The following is a 13,265-nucleotide window of genomic DNA, read 5'->3' on the forward strand; positions in this document are numbered from 1 at the left end:
GAGAGAGAATCCTCGATCAGCTGCCTCTTGCACACCCCCCACTGGGGATGTGCCCGCAATCAGGGTACATGCCCTTCACCAGAATTGAACCTGGGACCTTTCAGTTCGCAGGCAGACGCTCTATCCACTAAGCCAAACCGATTTCAGCCCAGTTATTTTTTTATTTATTTTTTATATATATGTATTTCTTATTGATTTCAGAGAGGAAAAGAGAGGGAGAGAGGTAGAAATATCAAGGATGAGAGAGAAACATTGATTGGCAAATTTGCCCAGTTTTTAATGAAAAGGGAAAAGCATTTGGTGTACTTAATAGTTGTTTGGGGATATACCTGAGATTGTATGATTAAAATATTTTTTAGCTCTAAAGAAAAATCTATATTCTGCATTTTAAAAAAAATATTAAATGCTGCATATGTATTGTATTTTCAGCTATAAAGAAACTCAATGATTTGAACAAATCACTAGCAGAACTTTGCCAGCAGAAGTTGCCTAATGACTTTAAGGCAGAAATAGGGCAACCTTGTTGTGCTTTTTTCTCAGGTAAGTTGCAGTTGGTGCAATCTTGACTTTACCAGAACCTTTTGTTTATTGACATTCAATCCCCTTTTTTTTTAATTTAAATTTTTATTGAATGTATTGGGGTGACATTGCTTAATAAAACTATATGGGTTTCAGCAACCCTTATTTTTAATGTCTATTTTCTTTCTGATGTTTAAGCAAATATTTTTCACACTTGACATTAAGTGAATGCTTAAGATGTTTTTTCTTCTCTCTTTGACCAGGAACTTCCAAATGGTACTTTCACACTTAAACTTGGTTAAATGCTTTTCATTCCAAAATTTCTGATAATACTAAAATAAATTAGATAATGGAAAACCTGTCCACTATAGATTTATTGTTTTTTCTGGTCATCTTGTGTTTGTTTATTTTGAAGATAAACTTAATGAGATATCTTAATTTCATTGCAAGACTTTTTCTTTTTTAAAAAATATATTTTATTGATTTTTTACAGAAAGGAAGGGAGAGAGATAGAGAGTTAGAAACATTGATGAGAGAGAAATATCGATCAGTTGCCTCCTGCACACCCCCAACTGGGGGTGTGCCCGCAACCAAGGTACATGCCCTTGACCGGAATCAAATCTGGGGGCCTTTCAGTCTGCAGGCTGACACTCTATCCACTGAGCCAAACCGGTTTCGGCAGCAAGACTTTTTCTATTTACTTTTTATATTGCTTTACCAGTAACAATTAAAATAATCTGTCAGTAGTAGTGAGAGTATTTTAAGTCTTCCAGATTGACAGACATGCTTACATTTACCTTTTCACTCTGATAATTTAAGGATAGGTGATGAATGAAATCTTTATATTAGATGGAAAAGTGTGGTGCTGTAAAAATTTTGGAGGTGTTCTAAAAATTGATTTTGAGTATTCTTGTAGTGATTAGTGAGTGAAAGCTAAAGGCATCATCTGTGAAAGAGAGAGGGTTATTAGCTGCTAGACAAATGATGTCTTTTTCAAGAAACAACTTCCATGTTATAAACTTTGTGTTAAACCTAGGTGATGGCCATTGGTATCGTGCTTTAGTCAAGGAAATTGTACCAAATGGAAACATTAAAGTACATTTTGTGGATTATGGAAACATTGAAGAAGTTACTGCAGATCAACTCCAGATGATCCCCTCTGAATTTTTAACCCTGCCATTTCAAGGGATAAAGTGTTGGTTAGTAGGTATGATGTAGAATAAGAAATTTTCTCTGCTGTCTCCTAATACTTAGAGTGCATAAACATCTAAGTATTAATATCTATAATTTTAATATTTTGTGTAAGTTAGAAGATCTTACTTTATAATATATAAAATTTCAAAATTTGTTTTTAAAGATACTGGCCAGACTCCCTGTCAATGTCAGAGTAGGGAAGCAGCTGCTTTTCTGTACTATGATGGGTGGGAAAATGGATATCTTCTCATGGTCATATTTTGCTTCCAATCATTTATCCCAAAGAACTAATCCTGGAATTTTACAGAGTTCCCCTACAAGGAAACCCATTCTACTGCTGTTAAGAAAAGCAAATCAACCTACATAGTAAGAGAAGATGGGTTAAATGATGCTCCATACAATGGTAATGGTAGTGTCTGGTTCAAGGGGTTGTTGTGAGGATTAAAGGAATGTTCAGAACAGGACCTGGCACTCAGAAGGTCCTATTTCACTGTTTGTTATTACATAGTCATTAAGAGGAGGTTAAATGTGTGTCACTGATATAAGAATTGTTCATGATTTAAGTGAAGAAGGCAGTTATAAGGAGATACAGCATAGCATTGTAACTAAGAGGACAGACTCTGGGACAGCTCTGCTCCCTCCCAGTCATGAGACCTCAACGAACTGGTTCAACTCTGTGCCCTCATTTCCACCCCTGCACAGAAACAGTACCTTCCTTAAAGAGATTTTATATAATAAAGATCTAATATGCAAATGGTCCTCCCGCCCTCGAGCTGGGGCCGGGGGACCTGAGGCTGCATCCCCCCAGTCTTAGCAGGGCTTGTCAGGGTACCTGAGGCTGCACCCCCAGCCTGTCAGGGCTTGACGGGGTACCTGAGGCTCCGCCCCCTGCCTGGCACCAGGCCTGGGGATCTGAAGCATGGGTGGGTGGGGCCTTGACTCTGAGTCCCGCGGTGTGCCCCAGACTCAAAGGAGGGAGATTTTCATACACATTTTACTAATTTTCTTTCACCTCTGACACTTCTATTACAGAGAAAGGGCAAATAGCAATATTAAAATATTTCCTTTAGTAAATTATCTTTTAGTGTGCATAGATTTCATGCACCAGGCCACTAGTAAAGGTATAAAAAGCACTTCACAGTGCCTGGGCACTGTTATATCCATAATATTATTATTATTATTATTATTATTATTATTATTATTATAAATATTTATTTTAAAAAGAAATATGAGTATATATGTTCATGTGTGTATTTACCTTAAAACTGTGGAAGGTTGGATACCAAAATGTTAACAGTATTCTGTCTGGAAGCATAGATGCTTTTCATTTATTCTTTTGCTTATCTGTTTTTTTTTTATACTTAATTTATACTTAATTAAGTATGTTTCAGATTATTATTTTTAATTACCACGTTTTATGTTAGTGTTTCTAAATATGTGGCCCCCGAACCAGATGCAGCAACATGAGAACTTAAAAATGCAGATTCTCATTCCCCACTCAAGACCTGCTACTAAATTGGAAACTCTTGTGCGGGGACCCTAAATATGTTTTAACAAGACCTCTAGGTTATCCAGATGTACATGGAAGTTTGAGAATCACCGTTAAGAAGAGGGTATAAGCCAAAATTAGCAAAGAAAAAGAATTTTTTGCTAAGTAGTTTAAAATGACATTTTGAAATTATTGGAAAACTGTTTACAAAGGTGAATTATTTTTTTTTTTTACCAGTATAATTGGTCACTCATCATTGCTTGTAACAGAACATAAAAATTGCTTCTAAAAGAAATAATAGCCCTAGCTGGTTTGGCTCAGTGGATAGAGCATCGACCTGAGGACTGAAGCAGGTCCCAGGTTCAATTCTGGTCAAGGGCATATGCCTGGGTTGTGAGCTTGATCCCCAGTGTGGGTGGGGTGTGCCAGAGGCAGCCGATCAATGATTCTCTCTCATCATTCATGTTTCTATGTCTCTCTCCCTCTCCCTTCCTCTCTGAAATCAATAAAAATATATATTTTTTTAAAGTTAAGAAATAATAATCTATTTTTGCCAATTGGGAAAATGCCAGCTAAAGACACATTAGTAGGAAAGTAAGGAGAGATCCTGAGCGGTACATTTGCAAATGCATTATTGAAAAATCAGACAAGCAGGGTGTGTAGGGTGTGTAGATACAGAATTGAGTATTGGAAAAAGATATTCAACATTGCTGACCTGAAGCAAAAATACAGCATGGCATATTCTAGTAAGCCTAACCAATGGACAAAGACACCAGGGGGGTGAGGGCATGAGTGGGGGGGGGGGCGGAGAGGAGCAATGGGGGATAAGGACACATATGTAATATCTTAATATTAATAAAGAAAAAAAAATACAGCGTGGACACAGAATTCTTTTTAATGCTGTTCTGTATGTATTTGCCAGATGTACAGCCTAGAAACAAACACTGGAGTAAGGAAGCCATAGCAAAATTTCAGATGTGCGTTGCAGGGATAAAACTCCAAGCCCGAGTGGTTGAAATCTCTGAAAATGGAGTGGGACTTGAGCTCACCGATCTCTCTACTTGTTATCCCAGAATAATTAGTGATATTCTCATTGATGAACAACTGGTTGCAAAAGCCAGTTCACCACAAAAAGACTGTGCAGCACACAGGCCTGTCAATAAACGTGACCTTCAGATTGAAACCCCAGGGCAGCAAGGTAACATTTCTAAGCCATTTATTTGTTATTTAAATTTGTGTTATCCTTTGTCTTCATAGGCTATGAAAAATTTTCTATTCTGAAGGATACAATTTTCCTGTAGAAATATGCTTTGTGGAGATAGATTAATATAGATTTACAGTAAGCTATCCATAATAATAAAATAATATGCTAATTAGACCAGACGTCCTTCTAGATGAAGTAGGGGCTGCAAGGGAAGCTGTGGGGGCAGCCAGGGAAAGGAAGGCCTACTCTGACGAATGTCACGCATCGGGCCTCTAGTTGTAGTTAATCTAATATTAATTTATTGAAACACGATGGTTTTATTCAGCAAACACTGTACTCATTTTTAATGTAGTTACTTATAAGGTAAACTTGCATCATACAGTTGTGCATCCCTTAATGTTTGAAGACATTTTAAGGATGATATAAATATACTACAGAAGTGGAAATATATTACAGGAACACAATACTACAGGAGTGCAGTGGTTTCAAGGGTTCTCATTATAGATTGGATTTTTTTTTTTTTTTTTGTAACACCCACAAAATCCCTCAAATTGAATAGATTGTTTTGTGAAGATACAGATATTTATTTTGGGAATTTGGGAATGTTGATGAAAAAAATTGAGTGAATAAAGACATTACTGGGAAAGAATACTTAGTTGGACCTGTTTCATGGAGCCTGTGTTTGGTATGTTTTCAGCTGTCTCTTTAGCTCAGCAGTGGAGGACAATAGAACTGCCAGTTGATAAAACTGTACAAGCCAGCATATTAGAAATCATTAACCCAAACTTATTTTATGCTCTGCCAAATGACATGCCAGGTAAGAAATTAAAATGTGAGGCCCATTTATGCTAACCTTTTTAACTATAAAATGAAAGTGCTTATCTGAACTCATTAGGAAATGGGGAGAAGGAAGAGGGTAACAATTTTGTCTCACTCAAGGTTTTAAGGAAGAATTGATCTTATTAGCACTTCAGGCAGATTTACGAATAGAAACACAGTGTGAACATAAATAGAGTGCCTTGCATTTAGCACCTGTTCAACCTAGTCTTAATAATCTACAGGTTTTTTTTTTTTTAATAACAAAACAGTGTCTTGATTACTGTATAACTTCTTATTTAAATGCATTGTGTTTACCAAGTTAATGTTCAACAGCCATCCAAGAGAATTTTTTTTTTAATCCTCGAGGATATTTTTTTCATTGATTGTTTTAGAGTGGAAGAGAGGGAGAGGTGGGGAGGTGGGGCTGGGGAAAAGGAGAGGGAGGGGGAGGGGGAGGGGAGAGAGGAGCAAAGCACACCAAACAATTGTAAAAATACAGCTTAATAATTTTTCATAAGTGTGACACCCTAGTATAGCAACCCCAAGCAAGACATTAATCTCCCCAGGCTTCCTTCTTGCCCCCTCTCAGTATCGCATCCCTTCGGCACAAGATGACCAATAGGGTTTTATTTATTTTTTTAAAAATAAATGTATGTTTTAATACAGAGGGGTATTTTTTGGTGACTAGATTTAACATTGTTTTGCATACTATAATAATAGTATTGAAAATTTTTTCACAAAAGATTGTTTTTATATATTTTAGGAGATCCGGAAAAACTGTATATATTGACAACTGAATTGTTAGTATATTGCACTGCTCAGACGAGGCCAGCATCCTATGTACCAAGAGCTGGAGATGCGTGCTGTGCCCAATACACAAGTAAGATTCTTCTAGGGACAGCACTTTTCTGTTCTCTTTCACGTGAGATGATATGGGATCTTGTTGTGCCTCGCATAACGAACGCCTCGCACAGAGAACTTTGGACAGGTTTTTCATGAAACCATCAGCCAAAAAGCAGAAAATGGATGAAGATGTGCAAGACTCAGTAGACTCTACTTAGTCTGTCTTAAAATTAAAAAAATGTGTGTTTTTTTTTTAAAAAAAATTATGTTTTTAGATGTATCTAAATAAAAATATGTCATCTTAGCATATTTTTTTATGTCATCTTAGCATATTTTATGCTACAGAACGAATTATTTTTTTTAACATGTATTGTTATGGGAAAACGCTTTTCACATAACGAACTTTTTGCATAACAAGCTTGCTCCTGGAACGAATTAAGTTCGTTGTGTGAGGCACCACTGTATTTAAGATGCACATTTCATTTGGTTAGATAGAGAAATTAAAGAAAAGGTCGTGGGTTTAATTCAAATATTGGGGTTGTTCAGCTTTTCTGTTCCATAACCACAGTTATACTTAGGCAAGGGTATAGATAGAGATTTAAAAATCTGTCAGTACTTCTAGATAACCAGCTTTAGATAATAATACTCTATATGGTGGCTCAATAGGTGTTTATCAATTAAACAGTACATTAGACATCTATTGTATATCAGAAAAGTTAAAACGGAATCATTTGGGGGTCTGGAATAGATTAATTCCATTTACATTATTTCTGGGGAGAAATGATTTGGTTTTCGAACAAATCGCTTCTCGAATAGCCTTCCAGAATGAATTAGGTTTGAGAAACTGTAAGTGGTAATTTTTGATTAGGTAAAGTATTCTTTTTTAATATATATATATATATATATATATATATATATATAATTGATTTTTTACAGAAAGGAAGGGAGAGGGATAGAGTTAGAAACATCGATCAGCTGCCTTTAGCACACCCCTTACTGGAGATATGCCCAAACCAAGGTACATGCCCTTGACCAGAATCAAACCTGGGACTGTTGAGTCCGCAGGCTGACACTCTATCCACTGAGCCAGACCGGTTAGGGCTAGGTTAAGTATTCTTTATTACTCTATTAGTGTTGTATAAACGCTGTTCACGGCTAGCCATGTGGAGTACCATAGTTAGATTTCTATTGTATTTTGTGGTGTTTTTGTTGTTACTAGTGTTCTGTATACTTTCACTAATTACCTCCAGTTCTCTGCATTAGTGTAAATTCAGTGAACCCTTAGGTACTTTTATCAACTTTTATTGTATTTGATGCATCTTTAACCTTCTGAACTACTCCTTTCTAGACGGCTTGCCCTCCAGACCTGAGCCATCATCCTGGAATTTTCCCTTCACCATCGTGCTGGGAGTAGTTTCAGCACCACCCACCTTGGTTTCGTGGACTTCTTCCCCACCCACCTTGTTGGCTAGATTTCCCCCTCAGTCACCGGGATCCCTTGATTTGGAATCTCTGTTACTTTTGACTTACTCTAAAATTTGGGTATATTCCATCCTCCAGATGCTGATAAAAGGTACAGGTAAGATGCATTTTCTGTCATCTCTCATGTTTGAAAATTTCCGTTATGTTCTCAGGTGATGATCTCTGGTACCGTGCTGTTGTTCTGCGGGCGTCGGAGGCCGAGGTGAAGGTGGTCTATGCGGACTACGGAAACGTGGAAACGCTGCCTCTCGGCAGAGTGCTGCCCGTCTCCGCCAGCCACCTGGAGCTTCCTTTCCAAATTATCAGGTGTTCGTTCGAAGGTAGACAAGTCACTTTCCGATTTGGGTGTCTCTGGATTATTGCTTTTTCCTGTTAGTTCTATAACTCTACTAGTAAGTCTGAATCAAATGGGTATTTCAAGTAACTGCCAAGATTTCTAAATATCAACAGAGTTCACAAAGAAATCTTATCTTTTATTCTTTCTTTCATTCTCACAAAGACTACATTGAGTCGGTCCATCTTTGTTTTACAGATGGTTTCATAGTGCCCACGTTCAGAGGTGGTTTTGCCCCAGGTTGCAAAACTAGGGAGCCGCAGGGCCAGGATGAGGGGGGAGGGGGAGAAGGGGAGTCGCCTGACGGCTCTTGTTGGAGGTCTTCCTGCTGTGTCCCGCCTCTGTCTTTAGACACTCAGATGACACTGCCCATGGTACTATCTGCATATTTTCAGCTCTTCTCTTGGACTTTGTATAAAGTGTCTGAAGTATCACAGTAGATTTTTTTCTTTACCTGGAGGTCCCCGCTGATAAGAACACACTGCCTCAGAGTCTGCTTTGGTTTTGATTCAGAGAGTTGGGAAACTGTTCCTGCTTTCTTCTCCCACATGAGTATATGTCCACAGAGGCACCATTTGTCGGTTTGGGCCCTCCAGACCTAGATTAGTGCTTGACACACAGCAGGGATCAATGAGTACTTGAGTTTTATTATTTTTAATGCAGCAAATAGCAGTAGTACATCAAAGCATACATAAACCTAGCTAAAAATCAGTGAGCGTTTTCCTTAGTATTCTTAAATAATTTTTCTAAATACTACCTTTATAAAGGGACTTGAAGATTAACTCTAAGATGTAATTTTTTTCCCCCAGGACTGATGGAATTGAATGGAAGCTGTTCTCAACTAGTAATAGAGCTACTAAAAAACTTCATGTTGAATCAGAATGTAACCCTTTCTGTAAAAGGAATCACTAAGAACGTCCATACCGTGTCTGTTGAGAAAAGCTCTGAAAACGGGGCTGTCAGTCTCACTGATAAGCTGGTGATGTATGGTCTGGCAAAAAACATCACATCTAAAGAGCAGAATGCCCTAAATAAAGGTATTTTTCCAAGTGTAATAACAAATGTAAGTGTAATTAAGAATCGCTGTCAATTTAGTTGAACTCATCTTTCCGTACTCCCCGTGGCCACATCCCCTACTCCTCTGTGAGCCTAGTGGTAGGGCTCCAGGTCCTGACGCCCCCTGGAGGACCCCCCTGGATGGAAGCAGGCCGCCAGTCCAGACTGTCCTTAGATCAGGCTCAGCAGCACTGTCTGTGGAATTGATGCTAAGAACGTTAGAGATGCATTCAAAGTTACTTCTAGGTTACTTTTGATCCTGGTGAAAGTGAGAAACACCCACTTTTTTAGTTTGGCTCTTACGATATTTCATAAGATGATATTTGGCAGGCCTGCCCTCAGCCAAAAAGAGATACCCCATATATGAGAAGCAGAAGACCTGAAGCCTTGGAGACGTGGGCATTATTTTGGTAAAATCCTTGGACATAGTTGAGATAGCATGGAAGCACAAACAAAAAGTTAATTGATCAGCCCTAGCCAGTTTGGCTCAGTGGATAGAGCATTAGCCTGCGGACTGAAGGTTCCCAGGTTCAATTCTGGCCAAGGGCACAGGCCCAGGGTTGTGGGCTCAATCCCCAAAGTGGAGCATGGGGGAAGACAGCTGATCAATGATTCTCTCGCATCATTGATATTTCTCTCTCTCTCGACCTCTTCCTCTGAAATCAATAAAGAAATATATATTTTTTTAAAAGTTAATTGATCAAGTCTTCTGTGGCTGGAACCCATGTCTGGGGAGAGGCAGATCTGCATATGTACAGACTTGAGGAATTTTGTTATTTATATCGCATGTATGTGATCTGATGACTTTCTGCATTTACTTTCAGAAAAGGTGAACAGGACGAATTGCTGCTGCTCAGAATTACAGAAACAAGTGGGTAAAGTTTTCTTTAAGTGAAATGAACCTTTTAACATTTTGAGAAATTAAATGCTACTCTTTTTTTTCACCCATAGGTTGAAAAACATGAACAGATTCTTCTCTTCCTCTTAAACAATCCAACCAATCAAAATAAATTTATTGAAATGAAAAAGTTGTTAAGAAGTTAAGTAAGTAAAACTTGCTGTTTTTGCCACCTCTGTAACCAGCAGCCGGAGGCCTGCAGTCCTGTTCTCAGGGCAGAGCTGCGGGAGTGAAAGCTCACTGCGAGGCTGTACTTATTTTGTGAGCTAACGATCCGAGGCCTGGCTGTAATGTTTTGGCTGTTTTCCTAAGTTTTATTGGGTAATCTTCCTTTGACACTGCCAGTGGAACTGAGCCCAGGGGTATATGTTCAGGTTGCAGCAAACTTTTCCTATTGTTGTTTGATTTTGGGGAGTGTTCATGTTGATATGTGGAGGGACTCGTAATAATTGCTGTGATGTAAAGCATAGCCCGAAATACTTTGTGTCTAGATGTGAGATCAACTCTCACTTGTGTGCATTGTTATAAGTGTTCAGCTTTTTTTTTTTTTTTTTTTAAGTTTTTACTGATTTTTAGAGATAGAGGAAGGGAGAGGGTTAGAGAGATGCAAACATTGATGAGAGAAAAATATCATCGATCTGCTGCCTCCTGCACACTCCCCACAGGGGACTGAGCCCGCACACCGGCATAAGCTTTGACCAGGAATCAAACCGGTGACTTCTTGGTTCCTAGGTTGATGCTCAACCACTGAGCTATACCGGCCGGGATGTTTAGCATTTTTTGTGAGGAGGTCCCAAGGGTTCAAGAATGGAAAATGGGCTGCACTGATACTACATTGCATTTCCAAACAAAACATACTCTTTTCTTTTGGCTATGGCGATTCTAGTGGTTAAAAGACAAAATCGGTGAGTTTTAAATGATAGTTCTCTTGCTGTGATCCCCTGTTACTATCTGGGGTCCTTTGTTCTAAAATAGTCCACGGAAATAGTTTGTGACCAGTACACAGCCAGTTGGAAGTTGTCCCTATCACTTAATTCAAAGAGATATAATTCCAGCCAAAAGCAAAGCCTCTTTGACTATTTTAATGTTTGCACTCTTGTTGGGTGAAGTGTATATCTGTTTCTAAGAAAGGATAGCCAAATTCTAGGGTAAATGTCATTAATGCAAGGTCAGCAGTTTTGATTCTCATTATTTATTTCCTTTACAAGTTTTGGTTTGTTTTTAACAAATGCTGACTTACAATCGCAATGACAACTTTCAGTGCTTTTTCATGTATTGAGTTGTAATACTGACTGTTTTTTGTGTACTTGGGTTTAAAATCATTAATGATACTTTTAATTTCGTAGATTAAGGAACATGCAAAGACATGAACTTCTGGAATTTAGTGCTAGTGCCAGTCAAGTTGATGAACTTCCGTGCTCTGTTACTTTTCACTGTGTAATGGGCTTTTTCCTAAGGATTGCGGAGAGCGCTGACACACACAACTTCACATGAAACCTGTATTTTCTGTTGTTTCTGAATAGATTGAAGACATTACTTTATTTAAAGCATAGTCTTTGAATTGACTTTTCCTCGGTGGGAATAAATACACATTTCATCTACATTTGAATACACTGTAATACCATGTATTTGGGTAGTGCTCTATTTAAAAGGGACTTTTACATCTAATCCCAGAGTTCATCTTCATAGCATCCTTGAAAAGAAAGTACGACCCCATTTTATAGGTGAGGAGGCTGAGGCTCAGAGAGGTTCAATGGTTGCCCAAAATCACACAGCCTGGAAAGTACGTCTTCTGACTTAAAGCTGACTTTACCGTCTCCCGCTTCTTACCTGTCTGCGGTGCTACAATATCTTTTTAGGTTCCATCAATCTGAAGTGCATGAAACTACGGTTATATTATTAGAAAAATTACATACCTGGTTACTTAAGAATATTTCCTTCATTCTAGTGAAAATGTAGTTGAATATTTAGTACTTTAAGTCTTTCCTCCTAGACAGTGGTCGGCAAACTCATTAGTCAACAGAGCCAAATATCAACAGTACAACGATTGAAATTTCTTTGGAGATCCAACTTTTTTAAAACTTCTTCTAACGCCGCTTCTTCAAAATAGACCCGCCCTTGCAGTGGTATTTTGTGGAAGAGCCACACTCAAGGGGCCAAAGAGCCGCATGTGGCTTGCGAGCCGCAATTTGCCGACCGCTGCTCTTAGAGAGAGAGGAAAAATGTGTTTTAATTTTGTTTTCATCATCTCTGGAGAAATTCGTTTTAATTTGTTAGTAATTGTAGGAGTGATGTGGTGCTGAGAACATAAAACTAACCTTTTGCTCAAAAGTGATAAATAGGTGCTTCAGCATACTAGTTAATATAAAATATTTTTATAGTAGAAGGGGGAGTACAAACAGCTCTAATTAACACATTACATTGTTATGATAGTGGTTAATTTTTTAACTGGCAGTTCTGATTTATTATATAATTTCAGTTAAAAGTGAATATTTGTTTTGCTTGTACGTACTTAAGATAGAAATTAAGAACCACGGTGACCAAGCTTTTATATACGGCATAATGATAGTTGATTTTTCTCTTTCAGAAACAGTCTGTTGGAAATAAACACTTATGAGAGAGGAAACAGTGAAGGCTAGACTAGGAGAGAAAGGACAGCATCTTGTGTGTTTGTTTAACGGAACCTTTTCTCTTTGACGTTTTCTTTAATGACCTTTGATGCCTCCACTTTTGTTTGCTTACTGCTCTTCTATTAGGTAGAGTAGTTTTATTTTCCCAAGTTCTTCCTTCCAAATATATAAACCTGCATAGAAGATCTGTACCAGATTCACAGAAATATCAGGAAGGAATGCATGGGGGCCTCCTACTGTATATATAACTTTTTATTACATAAAGTTACTGAAGAAAATATGGCTCCCTATTAATACTGGATTAGTCTAGTTGGTGGATATGTGAGCTTTATTACTTTTGGGGCTTTATGTATGTTTGAAGTATTTTATAATAAAATATCCCTGTCACCATCTGTCTCTTGCACATAATAAATGTTCTTTGGTTTGTTGTGCTCCATTCTCTGCTCCTCTTTTCTTGTGCATGAGGTCATCCGCTGCTCTCCATGGCGACGTGGCTCACTCGTCCTGTGGCAGTCTGTCCCCGGGCCCTGGACCACTCCAGCTGGGGAAGGAAGGTTCTCTTTCTGCTATCCCAGCCCTTATGTAGCCACTTAGATTTTTATTATACCTAGATAGAATTTGCCGTTCTGGTTGCCATTTTCAGAAACACAAATGCAGGTGACAATTTAAGCTTAATTAGAAGCACATGATATTAAATTCTCCTAAACTCACATGCGGAGAATTATGGCCAACTGACTCTTCTGCCACCCTAAGTTTTTCAGAATTTTTGTGATTTTAAGTAGCAGCCCATTACAGCC

General features: G+C 38.2%; 1 protein-coding gene across 7 annotated transcripts in view; it reads left to right on the top strand.

The window, feature by feature from the left end:
* The window catches only part of TDRD1 (tudor domain containing 1), a gene marked incomplete at both ends in the record, with an annotated part of 30,262 nt that extends 17,807 nt beyond the window's left edge, over positions 1 to 12,455 (top strand). For 2 of the 7 annotated variants that reach the window (XM_084903570.1, XM_084903572.1), the window contains 9 exons: positions 430 to 540; positions 1,556 to 1,726; positions 4,125 to 4,400; positions 5,104 to 5,223; positions 5,989 to 6,105; positions 7,703 to 7,870; positions 8,694 to 8,921; positions 9,765 to 9,811; positions 9,892 to 9,984. In XM_084903570.1, the coding sequence (XP_084759696.1) occupies positions 430 to 540; positions 1,556 to 1,726; positions 4,125 to 4,400; positions 5,104 to 5,223; positions 5,989 to 6,105; positions 7,703 to 7,870; positions 8,694 to 8,921; positions 9,765 to 9,811; positions 9,892 to 9,984 (1,331 nt within the window). Of the gene's footprint in view, positions 1 to 429; positions 541 to 1,555; positions 1,727 to 4,124; positions 4,401 to 5,103; positions 5,224 to 5,988; positions 6,106 to 7,702; positions 7,871 to 8,693; positions 8,922 to 9,764; positions 9,812 to 9,891; positions 9,985 to 12,425 lie in introns of those variants that run through there. The other 5 variants (XM_084903573.1, XM_084903576.1, XM_084903571.1 and 2 more) reach the window with 4 other exon arrangements.
* Between the last annotated feature and the right edge of the window lie 810 nt (positions 12,456 to 13,265).

The sequence above is a fragment of the Pipistrellus hanaki genome (assembly GCF_964339955.1).
Source record: "Pipistrellus hanaki genome assembly, chromosome: 14".
Taxonomy (NCBI): Eukaryota; Metazoa; Chordata; class Mammalia; order Chiroptera; family Vespertilionidae; genus Pipistrellus; species Pipistrellus hanaki.